The sequence below is a fragment of the Antechinus flavipes genome, chromosome 5, assembly GCF_016432865.1.
Source record: "Antechinus flavipes isolate AdamAnt ecotype Samford, QLD, Australia chromosome 5, AdamAnt_v2, whole genome shotgun sequence".
NCBI classification, from domain to species: domain Eukaryota; kingdom Metazoa; phylum Chordata; class Mammalia; order Dasyuromorphia; family Dasyuridae; genus Antechinus; species Antechinus flavipes.
Window position 1 is genome coordinate 1,292,578 of NC_067402.1, and position 20,170 is coordinate 1,312,747.

Genomic DNA, 20,170 nt, shown 5'->3' on the forward strand with positions numbered 1-20,170 from the left:
CCCCAGCAAGAAGTCAACGGTATTTAAAAACAATTCCTGCCCTAAACACCGGCCGCCCAACTCACCTCCTTCTGGAGGGTGCAGGGCCAGGGCTTTGCCTTTTTGTGGGGGAGAAATGATCCGCGGGGAGCCCCTTTGTGCCTTTGGTGGGCCTTCGTGCCAGCTCAAACGGTAGCTCGCCCTGCCGGGCTTTCCGGCCGGGGGCGGGCTGGGGGCACCCTGTCTGTGGCGCAGGAAGGAAGGGCCCGTGAACGCCAGCCAGCCGCCCGCCCCGGGCTCCCCCGTGGCTCTGCTCCGGTTCGGTGGCCAGGATGGGGAGGCGACCCCGAGGGCTGCAAGCCAGACACCGGTCACTGCCCTTCCGGAAGCCGGGACCGAGCCGCCGCCGGTGTCCCCGGCTCGGCATTGGCGGCTGGCTGGCTTTTCTTTGCCTTTTACTCCACTTACTTTGCTAAGTGACATTAGTCTCTGTAACATCAGCAGTCGGAGGCTGGTTACAGCTATTGTCTGCTGTCTAGACAGGTGTAGAAAAATATCTCCCCGCACAATAGGCCAAACAATTAACTCTCACCTCCCCCCCCACACACACACACACACCCGAGTTTACTGTGATTTTCCAGGCTTGCCGCCCTGTTCTGGAAGCGCCCCCAGTCAGGACAGACCCACCACTGAACGGAGCCCTCGGCCAGAGAAAGCCAGAACTCCAGCAGCAGAGTGCTGGGGAGGGGGCTCCTGCCTCAGGAAACTTCCCGGCCCTGCTTATTTCTTATATTCCGGGCCCTGCTGATTTCTTCTTCTTCCTTAATTCTTGTGTTCCAGGCCCTGCTTATTTCTTCTTCTTCCTTATTTCTTATGTTCCAGGCCCTGCTTATTTCTTCTTCTTCCTTAATTCTTGTGTTCCGGGCCCTGCTTATTTCTTCTTCTTCCTTAATTCTTGTGTTCCGGGCCCTGCTTATTTCTTCTTCTTATTTCTTATGTTCTGGGCCCTGCTTATTTCTTCTTCCTTATTTCTTCTATTCCAGGCCCTGCTTATTTCTTCTTCTTCCTTATTTCTTATGTTCCCGGCCCTGCTTATTTCTTCTTCCTTATTTCTTCTATTCCAGGCCCTGCTTATTTCTTCTTCTTCCTTATTTCTTCTATTCCGGGCCCTGCTTATTTCTTCTTCTTCCTTATTTCTTATGTTCCCGGCCCTGCTTATTTCTTCTTCTTCCTTATTTCTTATGTTCCGGGCCCTGCTTATTTCTTCTTCTTATTATTTCTTATGTTCTGGGCCCTGCTTATTTCTTCTTCCTTATTTCTTCTATTCCAGGCCCTGCTTGTTTCTTCTTCTTCCTTATTTCTTATGTTCCCGGCCCTGCTTATTTCTTCTTCCTTATTTCTTCTATTCCCGGCCCTGCTTATTTCTTCTTCTTCCTTATTTCTTATGTTCTGGGCCCTGCTTATTTCTTCTTCCTTATTTCTTCTATTCCAGGCCCTGCTTGTTTCTTCTTCTTCCTTATTTCTTATGTTCCCGGCCCTGCTTATTTCTTCTTCTTCTTATTTCTTATGTTCTGGGCCCTGCTTATTTCTTCTTCCTTATTTCTTCTATTCCAGGCCCTGCTTGTTTCTTCTTCTTCCTTATTTCTTATGTTCCCAGCCCTGCTTGTTTCTTCTTCTTCCTTATTTCTTATGTTCCCAGCCCTGCTTATTTCTTCTTCTTCCTTATTTCTTATGTTCCGGGCCCTGCTTATTTCTTCTTCCTTATTTCTTATATTCCGGGCCCTGCTTATTTCTTCTTCCTTATTTCTTCTATTCCAGGCCCTGCTTATTTCTTCTTCTTCCTTATTTCTTATGTTCCGGGCCCTGCTTATTTCTTCTTCCTTATTTCTTATATTCCGGGCCCTGCTTATTTCTTCTTCCTTATTTCTTATATTCCGGGCCCTGCTTATTTCTTCTTCCTTATTTCTTATGTTCCGGGCCCTGCTTATTTCTTCTTCCTTATTTCTTATATTCCGGGCCCTGCTTATTTCTTCTTCCTTATTTCTTATGTTCCGGGCCCTGCTTATTTCTTCTTCCTTATTTCTTATGTTCCGGCCCTGCTTATTTCTTCTTCCTTATTTCTTATATTCCAGGCCCTGCTTATTTCTTCTTCCTTATTTCTTATATTCCGGGCCCTGCTGATTTCTTCTTCTTATTTCTTATGTTCCCGGCCCTGCTTATTTCTTCTTCTTCCTTATTTCTCATGTTCCCGGCCCTGCTTATTTCTTCTTCCTTATTTCTTATATTCCCGGCCCTGCTCATTTCTTCTTCCTTATTTCTTATATTCCGGGCCCTGCTGATTTCTTCTTCCTTATTTCTTATATTCCGGGCCCTGCTTATTTCTTCTTCCTTATTTCTTATGTTCCGGCCCTGCTTATTTCTTCTTCCTTATTTCTTATATTCCGGCCCTGCTTATTTCTTCTTCCTTATTTCTTATGTTCCGGGCCCTGCTTATTTCTTCTTCCTTATTTCTTATGTTCCGGGCCCTGCTTATTTCTTCTTCCTTATTTCTTATATTCCAGGCCCTGCTTGTTTCTTCTTCTTCCTTATTTCTTATATTCCGGGCCCTGCTGATTTCTTCTTCTTCCTTATTTCTTATGTTCCCGGCCCTGCTTATTTCTTCTTCTTCCTTATTTCTCATGTTCCCGGCCCTGCTTATTTCTTCTTCCTTATTTCTTATATTCCCGGCCCTGCTCATTTCTTCTTCCTTATTTCTTATATTCCGGGCCCTGCTGATTTCTTCTTCTTATTTCTTATATTCCGGGACCTGCTTATTTCTTTAGTTCTGTGAAACAGCCTCTCCCTGTTCATCCGAAGCCTCTGGCCCAAATCTGCAAAAATCATAGGTTCTGGGAGAGCTTTCAGGACCCCGGGCATCTGTGGAGCAGCCTGGGGAGGGGAAGGAGGGGTGCATAGTGGCCAGGACAGTCCCATGAGGGCCAAGAGGATCATCAGCCCCAGGCCTATCCCCCGGCTGTGCTTGAGTCCCCTTGGCTCAGGCCGTCTCAAGGAGCACGGGGTAGACCCAGAATTAGTCCGATTGATTGAGGAAAAAGGTCAGGATTAAAGGGGCTGGGAGCAGACGAGAAAGTCTCTGTGGCCCAGGGAGCCAACGTCCTGAAGTCTCCCAGAGGGAGGAGGCTGGGTGAGTCTGGCTTCCCGAGGAGGGAGTGTGCAAGGGGAACACGCGCTGCTCATTGGGGCGAGGGGGGGAACCTCCCGGGCCCTTTGGGGTTCTCCTTGGGGCTCTCAGATTCAGGTGTTCCTGGGGCTGGCTAAGGGCAGCTAGAGCTTGGTGATATGGAATCGCTGAGCTTGGTTGTCCGTACCTTGTAATTTTACTTGCCAGAGAACAATATAATTTGTGGAGTCCCCCTCCCCCCCACCGTGGAACGAGGGCAGAGAGACAGATTTTCTCCTGCTTTCTGCTCATTTCTAAGACTCAGTGGGTCACTCTGTGGGGGACTTCTGGCACCTCCCAGATGAGAAAGGGTCTGGCCAGGAAATCCTGCTCAGGGCAGTGGATCCAAAGGGACTTCCAGACAACCGGGCCAGGGGCTCCGATGCAGCCTCCCTGCAGCACCCAATCTGGAGCTGGAAGGATTAACCCCTGAGCCCCCTCCCCAAGCCCAGCTGCTCTGGGACCTCCGCTCGAGCCGGGGCCAGTGTTTTCAGGTAGGCCACAGAACTGACAAGTCTTGGGCACAGGTTTCTCTGAAGGGCTGAGCTGAGCTCAGCCTTGCTTCTGGCAGCCCCTTAGTCCTGCGTCTTCACGAGGCAACTGGCAGCCCTTGCCCTCCCAGGGCAAGTATTTGGGGCTAGTTCTTGGACCCGGAGGGAGGCGAGTTCAATTCCCATGAGTAGCGGGGGCTGCGGCGGTGGGCACTCGTGGCCCCGCTTGGTGCGATTCTTCCTGTGTGTTCGCTCCCTTCACCAGTCTCAGGGGCTGCACAGGGCTCGTGGGAGTCTGGTTTTTAGGTCAGGTCTGTCGGATTTTTTTCCTCTGAAATATAGAAGAAAATGTTTGTTTCAGAGTCCTATGATCTCATGCAGCTAACTGGTTCATGAGAAAGATAACAAGCCATAATTTACTATAAATAAAACCAGCCTTGCTGGCCAGACCGAGGCTGGGCCAGTGGGCTGGGCGGCGAGGGTTGTTTCATACAGACAGATTTTCAACCCGGTGCAAGCACAAGTACTTTCTGAATTGGTGAGAAAGTCTTGCTAGCCCCCGATTCCTTAAAGACCAGGAGGGCCCACAGGGATGGGTCCGGCCTGGTGCCCAGTCAGCCCTTCCTCCCTCCTTCAGCTGCCAGCCGGCCAGTGGGGCAGGCGGGAGCCGTGAGTACTGTGGGCATTTATTTCCCTCTGTCCTGCAGATCTCTCCCCTTCCTGCCCAACCTCTGGAATGAACTGGCCTTCCCTTGTCTAGTTAATGGCTTCCAGGGTAGGCTTTCTCCTCGGGCTATCAGAAAGGCCATTTTTCCTGCAGTCAAATGATCAAATTGGAACACTACTTTAATCTGAGCTCGAATGGAAGGAATATAATGGGGACCCTAAGATATATTGGGCTGAGTGTAGCTTATGATTACCCAGCCTTCATTTGCTGAATATCCCATTCAGTGACTACTTAGGAAAATGGGCCCCTCGGTGGGTCCCCCCTCTGGTCGCAGATTTGGTTTGAGTGTCCCAGCCCGGCTGATAGCAACTGCAGCTGGAGTTTTGTTCCCGGCTCGTTCTGTTCGGCGCGGGCATTCTGGAGGGACATTTCTGGGAAAGGAGAAAGCGCTCCTGCTTTTAGGTGGCAGAGGATTCTCACTGGAAGAACACCGGTTAAAAACCCCTTTGCTCAGAAAGATCTCAGAAGGCCCACGAGGGCATCTTTGAGATGGCCAAAGGAAAACGGCGGTCACGTTCAGAAGTGCTCCTTGAGGCAGCCGGGAGGGTCACGGCTGAAGTGACCAGCAGGGACTCGGGAGCAGGGAACGCTGGTACTCGGCCGGCCTGAAGGTCCCTCCTCCCAGTCAGTCAGCAGCTCCCGCTCTGGGACCCAAATCATTAAGTGAGCTTTTTTTGTTTCTCTCCGCCAGAAACGGGCTTTTAAGGTAAACTATTTCAGCAGAGTTCTTTAATGAAAAAAATGCCCCGGTTTGAAATCAGTCAGTTTAATTCCTGTGTTTTATGAAGGGCATTACCCGAGCCTTATTACTTGGCCGATAAAATCTCGAAGCTCCAGGAGCCTCGGTGGGGGGTGCCCGGCCCTCGGCCGAGCCGGCCTCCGGGTGTTTCTCATTAGCCGGGGCGGCCGGCCTCTCGTTCCTGGGGATTCGTTCAGGGCCTTGTTCAGGGATCGGTTTATTTTTCAGTGGATAAACAACGTTATCTTGTTAGCCGGGGCCAGGCATTTCCTCTGATTTGACTGAGAGAAGAGAGAGATTTCTGCCTTCTGTGCGGAATGATGGCGAACATCTGGCTGCAAATGGGGAGCCGGGCCGGGCGGCGTGTTGCCGAGCGTGTAGGTGTTTGACACCGCGCATGTAAAATGTCAGGCTTCTGGCAGAAACGCTCCGTGTTCCTCCAGCTCGGGGGACTGGGAACCGCAGATGGGCCCGGCGAGTGCTCCCGGAGGCAGCTCCTCGCACATGCTGGCGTCTGCTTTCGGGAGCTCGGAGCAAGGCGCCCTCAGAGAATCTGCTCAGTATATTCACAGGTCGAGTCAGAAGTTGGGAAGGTTGACGATCACTCACTTCAGCAAAGCGAAGGGATTCCAATTTTCCCACGAAAAAGTATTTTTACACAGTAAATCCCTCTTTGGGTATTGTTTATCTCGTGTAGAAAAAACACTTTTATTTTGGTGATTACCCCCGTAGGAGAACTGATTGGACTAATTACTGCGTAAACCATATGCTTCTTTGGATCCGATTTGGCAGTTTGCTTGTGAGAGCTAATGAAAAGGGACCTATAGGAATCATGGGGGTTTTGAGCCAGTCTTTCCTCTTTCCATATTGTTTGAAAAACAGTCCTGATTTGTGCATAATCCGGGGTAGCTGATTAGGGGGGGACCCTCCCTATAATTTTCTTCATGCCAAGGTGAGGGGTAATTTGCACAATTTGCCGGCATCCGCGTGGCCTCCCTGGGGTCCTGAACCCCGTCTGTGGCTCTGCTCAGCTTTGTCCCTCCCAGCCCCCCCTTTCTCCTTGGAATGAGTCCTTGATTAGAATGGGATCTAGTCTGTAATGTTTTTAGATTTCAGAATCTCTAGAAATGGGGAGGACAACACTGGTTCCTTTGGGGAACGCACAAGGGCTGCAGTCGCAAGCAGGGCCATCCTCGGCCGGGGGCCGATGCCAGCGGGAGGGTACCTGGTTCTCGGATGTGGCCAGAGCGGCCGCCCCGGGCCGGAGCCTGGGCCTTGGAAGAGCAGCCTGGCGCTGGCCCCCTTGGCCAGGCGGGGCCTCGGGGCAGCCCGGGCGGGCGCTGGGAGGGGCACCAGCTCTCGGGCTTTTTTCATGGCATCTGAAGGACTTTGGATGATGGTGAATTCAAGGGAAATCTTAATTCAAAATGGATTTTTAACAAAGCCAAGGCCCGAGCCCGGCCGCCTGGCCCGGAAGGGGACAGACACTTCATGTGCCCGGGCGGCTTGGAGGGGTGGGGGAGCCGCCTCCCCGGCCCGGACTCCATTTTGGCCAGCGGCGGGGCACAGGGTTCTACGGTCGCGTGCCCAAGGACAAAGCGCTTAATGGCTTGTAGAGCGGGAGGCTCGTTGTGCGGGAGGGACCGGCAAGTCCGACTGACGGGGAAACTGCGGCCGAAAAGGGCCCAAGGCTGGCAGCTGACGGAGCGGAAAGGATGTGTCCAGTCCCAACGTCAGTCCGTGTCTGAGGTAAAGTGACGTCCGGGTCACGCAGCCAGGTCTCCTCAAGCCCAAAGCCCCGCCCCCCGCGCTGAGCGCCTCTCAGTGGGGGCGGCCACTGTCCCCCTGGAGAAGGAAGGAGGGCAGGGGCTTTTTCAATGTTGCTTGGGAGTGGCCGGTGCTCCCTTGGGGGGGGGGCTGCCCCGTCCGTGCCGGGACTGACCCCTATCCTCGCCCCCGCCACGATGGGGCTTCTCCGGCCACTTGCGGCGGGGGCGGGGTCACGGAGAGGCGGGGAGACCTGTTGGGAGAGCAGCTCCCTTCGGCCCCAACCCGCGGGGAGTGGGCAATGGTTTCCAGGGTTCAGCAGGCACATTTCCGTGTTTGTGGGCTCGGCATCCGGGCAGTGGCCGCCAGATCCCGGTTGGCAGAAAAGCGAAGGTGGCGGCGCCCGTCTCGGGAGGAGGAGGGACGGCTCTGGCTCTCGCGTGCCCCCCTCCCCGCTTTTCCCGGCCCTCTCCCTGCAGAGAAGCGGGAGCGAGGGAGCGGCCAGCTGCACTTTCCTCAGTGAACTCCCCCTCCCACACGCTTTCCGGGGTCTCTACCCCCCCTTCTGCGCGGGCTTGCTTGGAGCCACCGAAGAAGGGGGCTCCCTGATCCCCGAGAAAGCCCCGGCCCCCTGGCTGGCTGCCGGCTTCTTGCTGTCCCCTCCCAGAGGGTTTGGGGGCGCTGGGAAGCGACTTTAACAGGGGAGCAGGTTGTTCATCTGAGAGTGTCTTACTCGCCGGTGCTTGAGAGTCCCCGTTGTGCCGGTCCTCCCTTACCCGCCCGCCCCTCCCCTCCCCCCCAGCGCTTCCGCGGCCGAGCTGGGAGAGCTGATGGTCAGGGCCGCTCTGGGGAGAGCTCCCCAGGAAGGGAGCCCCCACCCCCCAGGAAGGCTTCTGGGCGGCAGAACATCCCCCCTGCCCAAGCTGGGGCCCCAGATTTCTGGTCAGGAGCGTGTCCGCTGTAAACGGGGTCGGAGACCCCCGAGGGTCTGCCTGATGAGGCAGGGAGGGAAGGGGGCAGGAGAGCGGGCTGCGGCCCTCCGTAGTGGGCTCCCACTCGGCCGGGCTTCTAGCCCCTCTATGGGGTGGGGGTGGGGGTGGGTGTGTGTCGGGAGGCAGCCTCTAGACCCCTCCTGGGCACGTGTGCGGAGCCCAACGCAGCGAGCCCCGGCCCCGGGCAGCGCCGCCCCACCCCCACTCCCCCTCTCGCCGCCCGAGCTCCAGGGCGGCCTCTGCTGGCGAGCAGTTTCTGCACGCGGCTCTCCCAGACAGAGCGACGCCGAGCCGAGGCCGCGGGCGCTCCTGGGACTCCTGGGGCCGTGGGCGGGCAGGGTGCGGCAGGCCGAGGCTGTCAGGCCGCCAGATCGTTAGCGGTCCCCCTGCTTCGCGGGAAGGGGGGCAGAGCCGCCCGGTCCCGCAGCCGCAGGCTCGCGCGCGGGCCCCCCTCCCCCGCACCTCGTCTCCCAGGCCCCCCCCCCACCTCCCCGCACCTCGGCTCCCAGCCCCTCCCCCTCCCCCGCACCTCGGCTCCCAGGCCCCCCCCCCACCTCCCCGCACCTCGGCTCCCAGGCCCCTCCCCCTCCCCCGCACCTCGTCTCCCAGGCCCCCCCCCCACCTCCCCGCACCTCGGCTCCCAGGCCCCTCCCCCTCCCCCCCGCACCTCGTCTCCCAGGCCCCCCCCCCACCTCCCCGCACCTCGGCTCCCAGCCCCTCCCCCTCCCCCGCACCTCGGCTCCCAGGCCCCTCCCCCTCCCCCGCACCTCGTCTCCCAGGCCCCCCCCCCACCTCCCCGCACCTCGGCTCCCAGGCCCCTCCCCCTCCCCCGCATCTCGTCTCCCAGGCCGCCCCCCCCCCCCGCACCTCGGCTCCCAGGCCCGCAGGCCTTGGGCCGCTGCTGTTCTCGGCTTGGGAGGATTTTAAGACGTTAACCCTTACTGCACCAAGCCGGCAAAGCACAAAACGGGGGCGGGGCTCCACACGCGTGCGTGTTTCTACACGCACTTCTCTCACGTGGATCCGCTTTAAGGGGGCCGTGGGGGGCAAGCGGAAGTGCCCAAGAAAGCCCGGCCGGCACCCGAGGCGGCTCCTGGGTCCTTTGGGAGGGACGAGCGTTCGGGGCCCAAGGCGTGTGCGGGCGGACGGGCCCACACGTGTCCTACGAGCCCACAGCGCCCCGTGACCTGTTAATGCGCACCCGTGGGCCCGGGCTCGCAGGGATCGTGCTTGCGGACCCGCATCCACACGTGTGGGTGCCCAGCGCGGCGCCCGCGCGCACGTGCCCGCTGACCCCAGAGCGCCCTCTCACACCGGACTTCCTCCCAGAGCCGAGGCGGGGCAGGGGCAGCAAGGAAGTCCCCACAGCGCCGGGAGGGGGGGGCGCAGGGACAGGTCCTCCAGGAAGGCTGGCCTTCCCCGCAGCGGTTAGTGTGGACTTTCCCCTCGCGATTGCCGGGTCCTCCTGACCGGATGGCAAATCTGGGGAAAGGAGGGCGGCCTCGGAGACCCTCCCGCGCGCAGGAGAGCCTTGTTCCCTGCTGAAAAGTGCACCGGAGGGCGCCCCCCCCCGGGGGGATATGAAGGACCTGCCCCTCGCTGCGCCGGCTCACAGACCTCCATGTGGCCTGTAGGGGGCCCCCTTCCCAGACTCAGGCCCCGGGCTCCCGCCAGTCTCCCGTCCCGCGCGCACCTCCTTGCCTTGGGGCTCAGCGCTCAGGCCCAGGGGGGGGCGCCTTGGCTGCCGGGCCTCCCTGCGGGGGAGGGGCGTCTCCCCGAGGGACACAAAGCCTCGGGCCTGTCCCAGGCCCCCTCTGGGCCCCCTTCTGGCCCTGACTCTGCGATCCCCTGAGGTCTCCCGAGGCAGCAGAGAGGAAGCGAGGGGGGAGGAGGGGAAACAGGAAGAGGAAGAGGAGGAGGGAAAGCAGATGCAGAAGGGGGGAGAAGGAAGAGAAGGGGAAGGAGGAAGAGGAAAGGAAAAGGAAGAAGAGGAAAAAGGAGGAAGAGAAGGAAGAAGAGAAGGAGGAAGAAGCGGAGGAGAGGCCGGATCTCAGCTCTCAATCCCAAGAGCTCTCTGACTGCTCCCCCCATTACCTTGGGGGGCATCCCTTGTGCCATCTTGGGAACCAGCCCAGAACAGGAGGAGAGTCGGCCTTGACCCGGGCAGGGTTGCTGTGCCCCCTCAGGCCGAGGCCCTCTCCCAGCCTTCAGCACCGCTTAACGCACCGTCCCCATCTCTTAGTTCCGCTGCCCCGCTTTGGCCCTTGGGGGGCCACTCTGACCGGCCCGACGGAGGGCAGGGCGGGGGAGGAGAGCTCCCGGGACAAGGGCTCCGTCGGATGAGCCGGCCCAGCCAGAGTGGCCTCCCCTCCGGGAGGAAGCGTTCCCTGCCCCCAAGGTCCCTGCCAGCCGGACACCCTGTGACCTCCCATGCATAAACCTCAGAAAAGCAAACGAGAGACAGCTCCTTGACGTTCATGGTCTTGTTCCTCAAGTACAAGGTCAAGCGACTTCTGCCTCAGTTTCCTTGTCCGTGACCAGAGGAGCCTCGACGGCCACAGGAAGGACTGGGCGCAGCTCGTCTCCTCGGCCTCTCCAGGCAGATTCCGGCCTCGGCGGGAGGAGTTTGAGCCCTTCCTGCCGAGCGATCGTTCGTCCGGTCCGAGGAGCCCGCGGACGGCTGTTTCCCAGATGGGAGGGCTGGTCGGAGTCTCTAGAGACCCCGCGATGGAGCAGTGGGAGACTCGGGCTCCCGCTGACTGCTGTGGACGAGGGGGGAGCAGGGAGGGTTTGTTGGGAAAAGCAGGTGAGCAATGGCGGGCTGGGTCATTGTCCCAGCATGGGTGGCCCCGGGCGCGCTGTCCCGGCTGGGCTGCGGGGGCCGTGCTGGGAACCCCGGCTTCTGGAGGTGGGCAGCGCGCGGCGGCTCCCGATGGCCCTGGGTCTCCCCTGGGAAGCCATCCTCGTCGCCCAGCCCCGGACCGGGGGCTTGGATTCATGGCAGGGCCACGTCACACAGACAGGCTGCTTCAGACCCAACTTTTTAAATCAAATTCGCTGGTTAAACGCCCCCCTTCTCCCCAGCGTGGGCCACCTTCGGTTTGAGGGCTCCCCCTTCCCACCGCGTGTAGACTTTGTCTCCGACCTCCCCCATCCTCCAGGTCTGGATCCAGCTCTCCCTGACCTTGGGCTCAGTGCCCCCCTCCACCGCACCCAGGACCCTCCCACCCAAATCACGCCACCTCATTTATTCTCTGGCTTTGGGTGCAGTGCCAGGAACACAGTAAGTGCTTAATAAAGGACTGATGGCCCGACAGGCCTGCCCAGTGACCTCTCTGGATCCTTTGCCTCCCGGAGAGTCATTTCTGGGCCTAATTTCAAATAATTAGTGCCATGCCGGGAACCTCAGGGGAGCCCTGCCCACTGACAGTCTCTTACTCTGCATCTTACACTGAGAATCAGAACACAGCCGTGCTCAGAAGGGAGGCCCCGAGTTCTCCGAGAAGCCCCAAGTTCTCCGAGAAGCCCCGAGTTCTCTGAGAAGGGAAGCCCCAGGTTCTCCGAGAGGCCCCGAGTTCTCCGAGAAGGGAAGCCCCGAGTTCTCCGAGAAGGGAAGCCCCGAGTTCTCCGAGAAGGGAAGCCCCGAGTTCTCTGAGAAGGGAAGCCCCGAGTTCTCCGAGAAGAGAAGCCCCGAGTTCTCCGAGAAGAAAAGCCCCGAGTTCTCCGAGAAGAGAAGCCCCGAGTTCTCCGAGAAGAGAAGCCCCGAGTTCTCCGAGAAGAAAAGCCCCGAGTTCTCTGAGAAGGGAAGCCCCGAGTTCTCTGAGAAGGGAAGCCCCGAGTTCTCCGAGAAGAGAAGCCCCGAGTTCTCCGAGAAGAAAAGCCCCGAGTTCTCCGAGAAGAAAAGCCCCGAGTTCTCCAGGAAGCCCCGAGTTCTCCGAGAAGGGAAGCCCCGAGTTCTCCGAGAAGGGAAGCCCCGAGTTCTCCGAGAAGCCCTGAGTTCTCTGAGAAGGGAAGCCCCGAGTTCTCTGAGAAGGGAAGCCCCGAGTTCTCCGAGAAGGGAAGCCCCGAGTTCTCCGAGAAGAGAAGCCCCGAGTTCTCCGAGAAGGGAAGCCCCGAGTTCTCCGAGAAGGGAAGCCCCGAGTTCTCCGAGAAGGGAAGCCCCGAGTTCTCCGAGAAGCCCCGAGTTCTCTGAGAAGGGAAGCCCCGAGTTCTCCGAGAAGGGAAGCCCCGAGTTCTCCGAGAAGCCCCGAGTTCTCCGAGAAGGGAAGCCCCGAGTTCTCCGAGAAGGGAAGCCCCGAGTTCTCCGAGAAGGGAAGCCCCGAGTTCTCCGAGAAGCCCCGAGTTCTCCGAGAAGCCCCGAGTTCTCCAAGAAGAGAAGCCCCAAGTTCTCCGAGAAGCCCCGAGTTCTCTGAGAAGGGAAGCCCCGAGTTCTCCGAGAAGGGAAGCCCCAAGTTCTCCGAGAAGGGAAGCCCGGCGTTCCCCGCTGGCTGGAACAGGCCTGTTCCCAGCTCCCGGCTGTGTGTGCCGTGGGTGAGGTTGCGGGGGGAGCTGGGGGGCCCCGGACCCTGAACCTGCCGTCCTGAGGCTGCCGGGTCCTGAGCTCCAGAGCTGGGCTGTCTGGCTCCCCCTCGGGCCTGGATTAGATCTCAGCCGCCTCTTCCCAGAACCCGGACTCCAGCCTCCTCCGCCCTTTGGTCAGCCTTGGCTTCTGGGCCTCGTTCCTTGAGCGCCGTCTCTCAAATTGAAGAGAAGAATGGGGAATTGTGGGAAACGGGGCTAGAGCCGGCTACAGAGAGTTGGGCCCAGGAGAGGAGCCCGTCATTCACTGCCCCAGTGGGTTTGCACCAGGATAGAAAGGGAGGCTGGGCCCGTGGCCGGACCCAGGTAAGGGGGGCCAAAGACAAGCCCGAGGCACTTCCCGAGACGCTGCTTGTTCTGTCCCGGGCTCCACGGTCAGTTCTAAAAGCTGCCCCCCCCCCCCCAGATCCCGGAGACACAGGTTTGCCCAATGTGGGCGTGGCCTTTGCCGGGTTTTGCCCGCTGCCTTCGGGAGCTGCCGGTGGGGAAAAGACAGAGGGGGGGGTCCCCCCCCAGCTTCCGGTCTGGGTTTTCCTTAGAAATCTCGGGGTGGGGAGCCACAGTGCCCGGGATGAGCCCAGGGCAGACTTCCATGGAAGCGGGCTTGGAGGCCGCCGGCCTGGCTCTTTTCCAAATACTGGCACAAGATCTGGAGCCGTTCCTTGTGGGGCTCCCTCAAGGGAAAGAGCGAGTCCTGGTTTCCGAGGGCGGCTTGTGTCCCCTGCTCTTGGGTCTTTGTCTCTGTTCTCTCTCTCCCCCGCCTCTGTTTCTTCTCTGTCTCTCTGAGTCTCTCAGAATTTTGTGGACGCAATGGACCAAACTGAGAAGGGGGGGGGAGAGAAAGAGGGGGAGGGGTGAAGAGGAAGGGGAGAGGAGGGGGGAGAGGGAAAAGGGGGGAGGAGGGGAGAAGAGAACGAGGGGGGAGGAGGGGAGAGGCTGATGCGGGAGGAGGGACAGCAGGCCAAGGCTGACTGGGACTTGGGCAATGAGACCTGGAGCCCCAGGCCAGGGTAGTGCCCACCAGGCCCTCCCAGGGCAGTGCCGTCCAGAGGGAAGCCGCGCCCCCCCAGGCAGTGCCGTCCAGAGGGAGGCCCCCTGGTGCTCTGAGGCTTTAGAGAGGGGCTGGCATGCCCTTTAGAAACCCCTCGGGGACCCAGGCCGGATGCGGCCCCCCCAGTCTGAAGGAGACGCTGCCGTCGGAGTCGCGGCTCTCGGAAGCCCCGGGCGGGTGCACGAGCTCGCGGGGGAGGCGGCCCCGCCCCTTTAACACCTCTCCCCCTCTCTCCCCCCAGCTGGCCGTTCCTCACAACGACGAGTGGACTCGATTTGCTCGGACGCTGGTGGAGATCCGGGCCAACCGCGCGGACAGCGAGGAGGAGGGAGCGGCGGAGCTGGCGGCCTAGGGCCCCGTGGGGCCGCGCCCGCCCCTCCCGCGGCTCGGGGCGCTCTCGCGGCTTGCTTCGTGTGCTCCCCGCCCCCCCTCGCCTCGCGCGCTCCGCCAGAGCCTTTCCGCCCTTGCTGCTTGTGTCCCCCAAGCCCGAGCGCGGCAGGGGGAGCCCAGCCCTTCGGGGACCTCCCGGTTGCCTTTTCGCTGCTTCGGGCGCCTAGAAATGCGCTTTCTGCCCGCGCTGCTCCTTATTTATTGGGGGGAGGGGTAAGGCGCGTGCTCGAGAGCTAGAACGGAGCCTAAGGAGCCCCTCCCCCCTCCGGCCCCCTCCTGCCTCAGCGGAGCTTCCTCCAGGGGCCCGAGGCCTCCCAGTCTGAGGCCGAGTCCCCACAGGCTCCCTCCCAGTATTGCCGGGTATCGGGCGCCTGAGCAGAGCCTGGCAGAAGCTGGGGCTCCCCAACGGCCCGGAATTGTCAATAAAATATTCAACCCCAGTTCTGTGGCTCCAGTTGTCATTCACGCGCCGGCCCCCTCCTCCAGGCTGGCTCCCTGTAGGGCTGGGCTCCCACTTGGATGGCCGTAGTCCAAGGGTTCTAGAGCCTTTGGGGTCCCAGAGCCTTTGTGTTCTAGAGCCCTCGGGTTCTAGAGTCTTTGGGTCCTGGAGCCCTTGGGTCACAGAGCCTTTAGGTTCTAGAGTCTCTGGGTGCCAGAGCATTTGGGTTCTAGAGCCTTTGGGTCCTGGAGCCCTTGGGTCACAGAGCCTTTAGGTTCTAGAGTCTCTGGGTTCTAGAGCCCCTGGGTGCCAGAGCATTTGCCATGCTGCTCTCCAGGGTGTGACTAGCCGGGGACTGGCAGGCAGGGGTTGGCTGTCCCACACCATTTTGGTCAATGAGCTTCTCCAGTCCTGGGGAGCCTGACCCCCTCTGTATGACCTTAGCTGGGCTCCAGCCGCCTGAGCGGCATTTCTAGGGTTTCCCAAGTAAAATTAAATTCCCTTTCGTGGGGGAGGGGGCCCTTTCCTGCTCACCCAAGGCCCAGGGGCCACAAACTTCAAGCCTGGCCGGCCTTAGGAGGCTATTGGGAGGCACCTGCAGGGGTGGCCGGGTGCCTCCTAGCGGCCGTCAGCTTCCCTGCACCTTCTCCCGATGGGGGCTGCCCTCGGGGAGGGGGGGGCACGGCCTCCGGGGGGTCAGTAAGCAGCAAGGCCCCCGCCTGCCCTCCGCCCAGGCCGTGGCCCCCAACGGGACGTGTCTGAAGAAACGACACCTTAACTTCTCTTTGGAGGGAGACCCCAGAGACTCAGGGGGAGGCTTAGGTTCCTCTTCTGGAACAAAGGGAGGCCCATCCAGCACACAGAGCAGGAGGATTCCCAAAAATGGGGGCAGAGGGCACGGGGGCAGAGGGCGTGGGGGCAGAGGGCGCAGGGGCAGAGGGCACGGGGGCAGAGGGCACGGGGGCAGAGGGCGCGGGGGCAGAGGGCACGGGGGGCAGAGGGCACGGGGGCTCCTGACGAGGGTCGTGTAGGAAGTCGGTGCGCCACGCTGCCTGGAGCTGGGAAGGAACCACTGGGCCCCAGCCTGGCTCTGCCCCTTCACAAACCCTGACCCTGAGACCGTCACTTCTCTAAGCCCCGCCCCACTTCTTGGGACAGAGCGACCCCACAGCTCGCGGCCGCCTCGCCCTGACCCCTCGCAGTCAGATGCTGTCGGGCAGAAACCGCACTGTTGTCGCTGACCATCTGTGCCCTCGGCCCGCAGCCCCTCCCCCGCCCCGAGACCCCGGCCGGGCCAAAGCAGAGGCGGAGCCCGCGGCTGTTCAGAGGCTTTATTTCTCTCTCCAGAAATAAATACGCAGCCCGACGAACGCGGCTCAAGGCACGAGGAATCGGAGACCGTTATCCATGATTCGGGGTCCAGGGAGGGGCGGGGCCGTGGCCGCGCGGGGGAGGGGGAGGGGAGGGGAGGGCGGGGTCAGTGTGGTTTGCGTTGCCCACGTGTTTCCCGTCAGCGCTCCCTGATCGGGAGCCGGGGCCGCGGGGGGGGCGCTGCCAGCCGGGAGCCGCTGCCGAGGTGTCCGCCCCCCGCGGCGCCGCCCCCGCTCCCTCGGGCCCCCCGAAGGAATCTCGCGGCAATCTCGCCGTGATCTGGTTAAGGAAGCACAAACCCCAAATGATTGCACGGGACGATCATGATAAAAAGCCCCGCCCTCGAGGGGAACGGGGAGGGGGCTGCCCCAGCCGGCCGGGTCAGCGCGCCCAGGGAGCTAGGGGATGGGCGTGGACGGCTTGAAGCGAGGCAGGTAAAGTCCGAACTTGTTCTCGATGCCGGCGAAGGTGGCCACGGCCAGCCTGTAGCCCCCGACGTGGTCGGCGTTGGGGACGCCCAGGCGGGCCACGTGGGGCGAGGTGACGATGGGCTCGGGCGGGGCCAGTTTTCTGAAAGGACAGAGGCGGGTGAGACCCTGGGGGCCGCCCGGGGAGCCCGCCCCCCCTTCCCCGTACTCACGGGCCCCCGAAGTCCACGTAGAGCCAGCGCTGCAGCAGCTCGTAGGTCAGCAGCGTCACGCCGAACTGGGGCGAGGAGCGGAACACGCGGGCTGGCGAGGGAGGGGGAGAGCGGGCTGAGGTCAGCCCCCGGCCCGAGCTCCCAGGTACCCCGCCCCCTGCCCCGCCCCCTCACTCCCACGTACCCCCCGTGCCCTTCCACAGCGCCCGGGGGCCCTCTTCTCTCAGGATCTTCTGGAAGCAGTCGATGACTCCGCTGTAGGTGGTCTGGCCCGTCCGGGCCGCTACCTGCAGCCTGGTCTTGATCACGTCCGCGGGGGTCACCAAGGACGCGGCCGGCATGCCTGGGGGACCAGCAGGGCGCTCAGCACGGATGCCCCGGGGGGCAATGGGCCTCCCCGACACCCCCAGAAGGGGGCAGGCTAGCCCCCAGGACTCCCTGCAGGGCCCCACCCCCAAACCAAGCTGCAAGCCCAGCCAGGAGTGGGGAGATGGGGAGGGGGCTCATCACCGAGTGGGGAGATGGGGAGGGGGCTCATCACCGAGTGGGCCCGGGCTGGACTCTCAGAGAAGTGCCCGGGAGCCTGCACATGGCCAAGTGCACACTCAGCCCCTCATTCCCCGTATCCTCCCCCGTGCTCCCCCTCACACACTTGGCCCCGTGTTCCCCCTCGTGCCCCCCCATATCCCCCCATGCTCCCCTCGTGCCCCCCTCCCCCTCGTGCCCCCCATGCCCCCCTCCCCCTCGTGCTCCCCCACACTCCCCCTCATGCCCCCCGTATCCCCCTGTGCTCTCCCTTGTGCCCCCCTCCCTGGAGGCCCCCCGGGGCTCCTCCTGCCAGGGGTGGGGACACTCACCGGCGATGGCGCCCGCCAGGAGGAGGCTGCCGGGGCTGACGTGCCCGTCCCCGTGGGCAAAGGAGGCCTTCACGTGGGCGTAGCAGGGGAAGTAGATGGCGGAGAAGGGGATGTCCCGCAGAAAGCAGGCCTTGGCGCCCTGGGGGGAGAGCCCGGTGAGGCCGCAGGCCTTGCCCTGAGCCGGGGGTGTCGCTGGGGAGGCCCCTGGGGGGGGGGAGGGGCAGCCGCCATCTCCGTCCTGGGCTCGAGACCCCCGACTCCTGCCCATCTCTGCCTGGTGCGGCCCCGGGGCCGGCGGGACAATGGAGCTGGGGGGCGGGGGGGGGAGCCCCCTCGGAGGTGGGAAGGGGCTCCCTGGGGTGGTTGGAGGCTCCCCCGGCCCCGCCCCCCTCCCTGCCTGCGAGCCCCCACCGGGCCGGCCCCCCGGCTCTGCCGGGATGCAGGGAAGGGTAATTAGTCTCACAAAGGCACCTCTGTGTCGGGCGGCGTGAGGAGCCGGCAGGTCTGGGGGCCGGGGCCGGGCCGGCCTCCCGCGGTGAATGCACATTGTCTGGCCGGGGAAGGGAGCCAGCGGGCCGGGGCGCACCTCGTCCGCCCGGTGACTGAGGCCCCCTGGGGGGATTTACTGGGCGCGCCCGGAGCCACCGAGTCGGAGCATTCCTCTGGCTTTAACCCTGGGTGCCCCCCCACCTTACCCGAGGGGGCCTTTCTCCCGCCCTTTCTCCCCCTGAGGACCAGCCCCTCCCCCGCTGGCTGGCTCCTCGCCCCCTCCTCCAACACCATCCCCGAGCCCCGCCCTCCCGCTTTAATGTCTCTGGGGATGACCCGGCCCCTCGGCTGCCCTGGATCCAACAAGTGTCTCCAGGGGATGTTCCTGCCCCCACCCGCGCGCTCCAACTGGACCCCGAGAGCCAGCCGACCTCCGACCTTTACCAAGATGGTGTCCATCCTCCTCCCAATCCCGACCTTCCCGGGGTCACCGGCCCCCACCTCCTGCCCCTCCACCGGCCAGGTTGGGAGCTCCCCGGGGCAGGGCCCGTACACAGCAGGCGCTTCCTAAGTGCGCACTGCCCAGGGAGGGGGCGCCCCGGGGCAGGGCCCGTACACAGCAGGTGCTTCCTAAGTGCGCACTGCCCACGGAGGGGGCGCCCCGGGGCCAGGCCCGTACACAGCAGGCGCTTCCTAAGTGCGCACTGCCCAGGGAGGGGGCGCCCCGGGGCTGGCTCGGGGTGAGGACGGGACCCCAGCTTTGGACCTGCAGGACGCCCTCTGCGCCCCCCCCCCCACGGCTCCTCCACCCCCCCACCCCCACCCCCACCCCCCGCTTGTAGGATGCCTGTGGCGCCCCCTGCTGGCCGGCCCGAGAGTTACCTTATAGATCCCGAAGAAGCCCAGGTCCCGGAGCACGGAGAGCGCGCTGACGCGGGGGCCGGTGGTGATCTCTCCCGCCACCTGCAGGCGGATCTTGACGATCTCCAGCGGGTTGGTGAAGATCACCTGTGAGCCTCCAGCCTGGAAGTCAGAGGGAAACCTTGAGCAGAGGGAGCCCAGAGGACGGGGGAGGGGAGGGGCAGAGGTCACAGCCCGGGTAGAGCCCCCCCCCCACGCTCACTCGGCACCCACGGAATCACAGAGGAGGCGGCCGGGTTACAAGCATCGGGGGCGGAGGTGGGGGCAGGGAGGGGGGAGAGAGGGGGAAGGGAGAGGCTCCCAGGAAGCAGAAAGTGTGGCTTCTTGCAGTTCGCTCTAACTTCTGCCGGGGGGGGGCTGATGGGGGGCATGTGGCTGCCCGGGATTCCCAGCTCCCGGAGCCGTCTCTGCACGGCCCGAGGATGTGGCCCGGCCGGGTAGGAGCCAGAGGCAGGGGGGGCACTGTGATGTCGCGGCCCCTCCCACGGCACCACCGGGAGCAGGGGAGCGATCCGGCGCTAGGACGAGCCCCCCGAGTTGCAGCCAATTCAAGATGGCGCCGGCCCCGGGAGCCGAGGCCGCCCCGGCCACCTCCCTGGGGCACGGGTGGAGACCCGGGGGGTCCGGGGCACGGGTGGAGACCGGGGGGTCCGGGGCACGGGTGGAGACTCGGGGGTCCGGGGCGGTTCACAGCCTTCGGGGGAAGGGGCGGCCACGGGGGCGACCTCGCCTGCCTGAGTGCGGGAGGCCCCGCTGGGGCCTTTGGGAGGGACCCTTCTCAACTACCACATGCATGCCAGGCCCCGAGCCGGGAGACGGAGGCAGAAAGCCCGCCCTCAAGGAAAAGCGCCAGAAAGAAGGGCCCGGGGCCTCCCTCGGCTCCTCCTCCCAGAGGTCACCATGACATCAACGAGTGGAACCGCTTCCGGGTAACCCTGGCCCCCTTCGGCCTCCCCGAGGACGGATCAAGGACGCTCGCCCGGTGCTGTCTCCAGCTCCAGTGGGGCCGGCAGCTTCCCATCATCCCCCCCAGCGCCATCGCACCGTCTCCCACGGAGCGGCCACGAGCAGGGTCCCCCCTCCCCCCGGCGAGCAGCGACTCCCCGGGGCCTTCCCTCCCAGGGGGCGCCCAGCCCCCGGAGCCTGCGGGGAAAGTCCCGACGCGGCCCGAGCAGGACCGAGGGCGACGGGAAGAGGGTCTGTCCAGCAAGGAGCCTGGGGGGGAGGGCCCACGGACCGAGGCGGGAGCAGAAGCTTCGCGGGGCCTCCCGCCGCGACCTGAGGACTCCACAAAGCTCCTTCATGGACCAGGAGCTTCCAGGCTGCAGGGACGGCTCCCCGGGGGCCGCGAGGAAGATGGAAGCCCCCGACTGCCCGGGAGAACCGGGTTCCTCCAAGCAAGAAAAGCGGAGAAGGCAGTCCCAGAATGGGGGGGGGGGGATGGAAGGAAGGTCGCCTGCTGTCCCAGGGAGGGCCTGAGCCGACGCCATGGCTGCTGCTGCAGGGAGGGCCCGCTCCA

At 62.6% G+C, this 20,170-nt stretch overlaps 2 protein-coding genes and 1 long non-coding RNA gene across 8 annotated transcripts in view; 2 read left to right on the top strand and 1 right to left on the bottom strand.

Moving 5' to 3' along the window:
- DYNC1I1 (dynein cytoplasmic 1 intermediate chain 1) overlaps positions 1-14,374 on the top strand; it is a 137,350-nt gene extending 122,976 nt beyond the window's left edge. For all 6 annotated transcript variants that reach the window (XM_052000502.1, XM_052000497.1, XM_052000500.1 and 3 more), the window contains one exon: positions 13,786-14,374. In XM_052000502.1, the coding sequence (XP_051856462.1) occupies positions 13,786-13,896 (111 nt within the window). In that variant the 3' untranslated portion in view covers positions 13,897-14,374. The remainder of the gene's footprint in view (positions 1-13,785) is intronic.
- On the top strand, positions 8,750-12,178 carry LOC127564162 (uncharacterized). The gene is made up of 2 exons (XR_007954200.1): positions 8,750-11,427; positions 11,471-12,178. It is a non-coding gene; the product is annotated as an uncharacterized LOC127564162 (long non-coding RNA).
- A 1,316-nt stretch (positions 14,375-15,690) lies between the features above and the next one.
- SLC25A13 (solute carrier family 25 member 13) overlaps positions 15,691-20,170 on the bottom strand; it is a 36,162-nt gene continuing 31,682 nt past the window's right edge. Inside the window, exons 14-18 of the mRNA XM_052000504.1 lie at positions 18,613-18,753; positions 17,242-17,380; positions 16,569-16,727; positions 16,385-16,475; positions 15,691-16,314 (exon numbers count right to left, since the gene is read on the bottom strand). Of these exons, the coding sequence (XP_051856464.1) occupies positions 16,143-16,314; positions 16,385-16,475; positions 16,569-16,727; positions 17,242-17,380; positions 18,613-18,753 (702 nt within the window). The 3' untranslated portion in view covers positions 15,691-16,142. The remainder of the gene's footprint in view (positions 16,315-16,384; positions 16,476-16,568; positions 16,728-17,241; positions 17,381-18,612; positions 18,754-20,170) is intronic.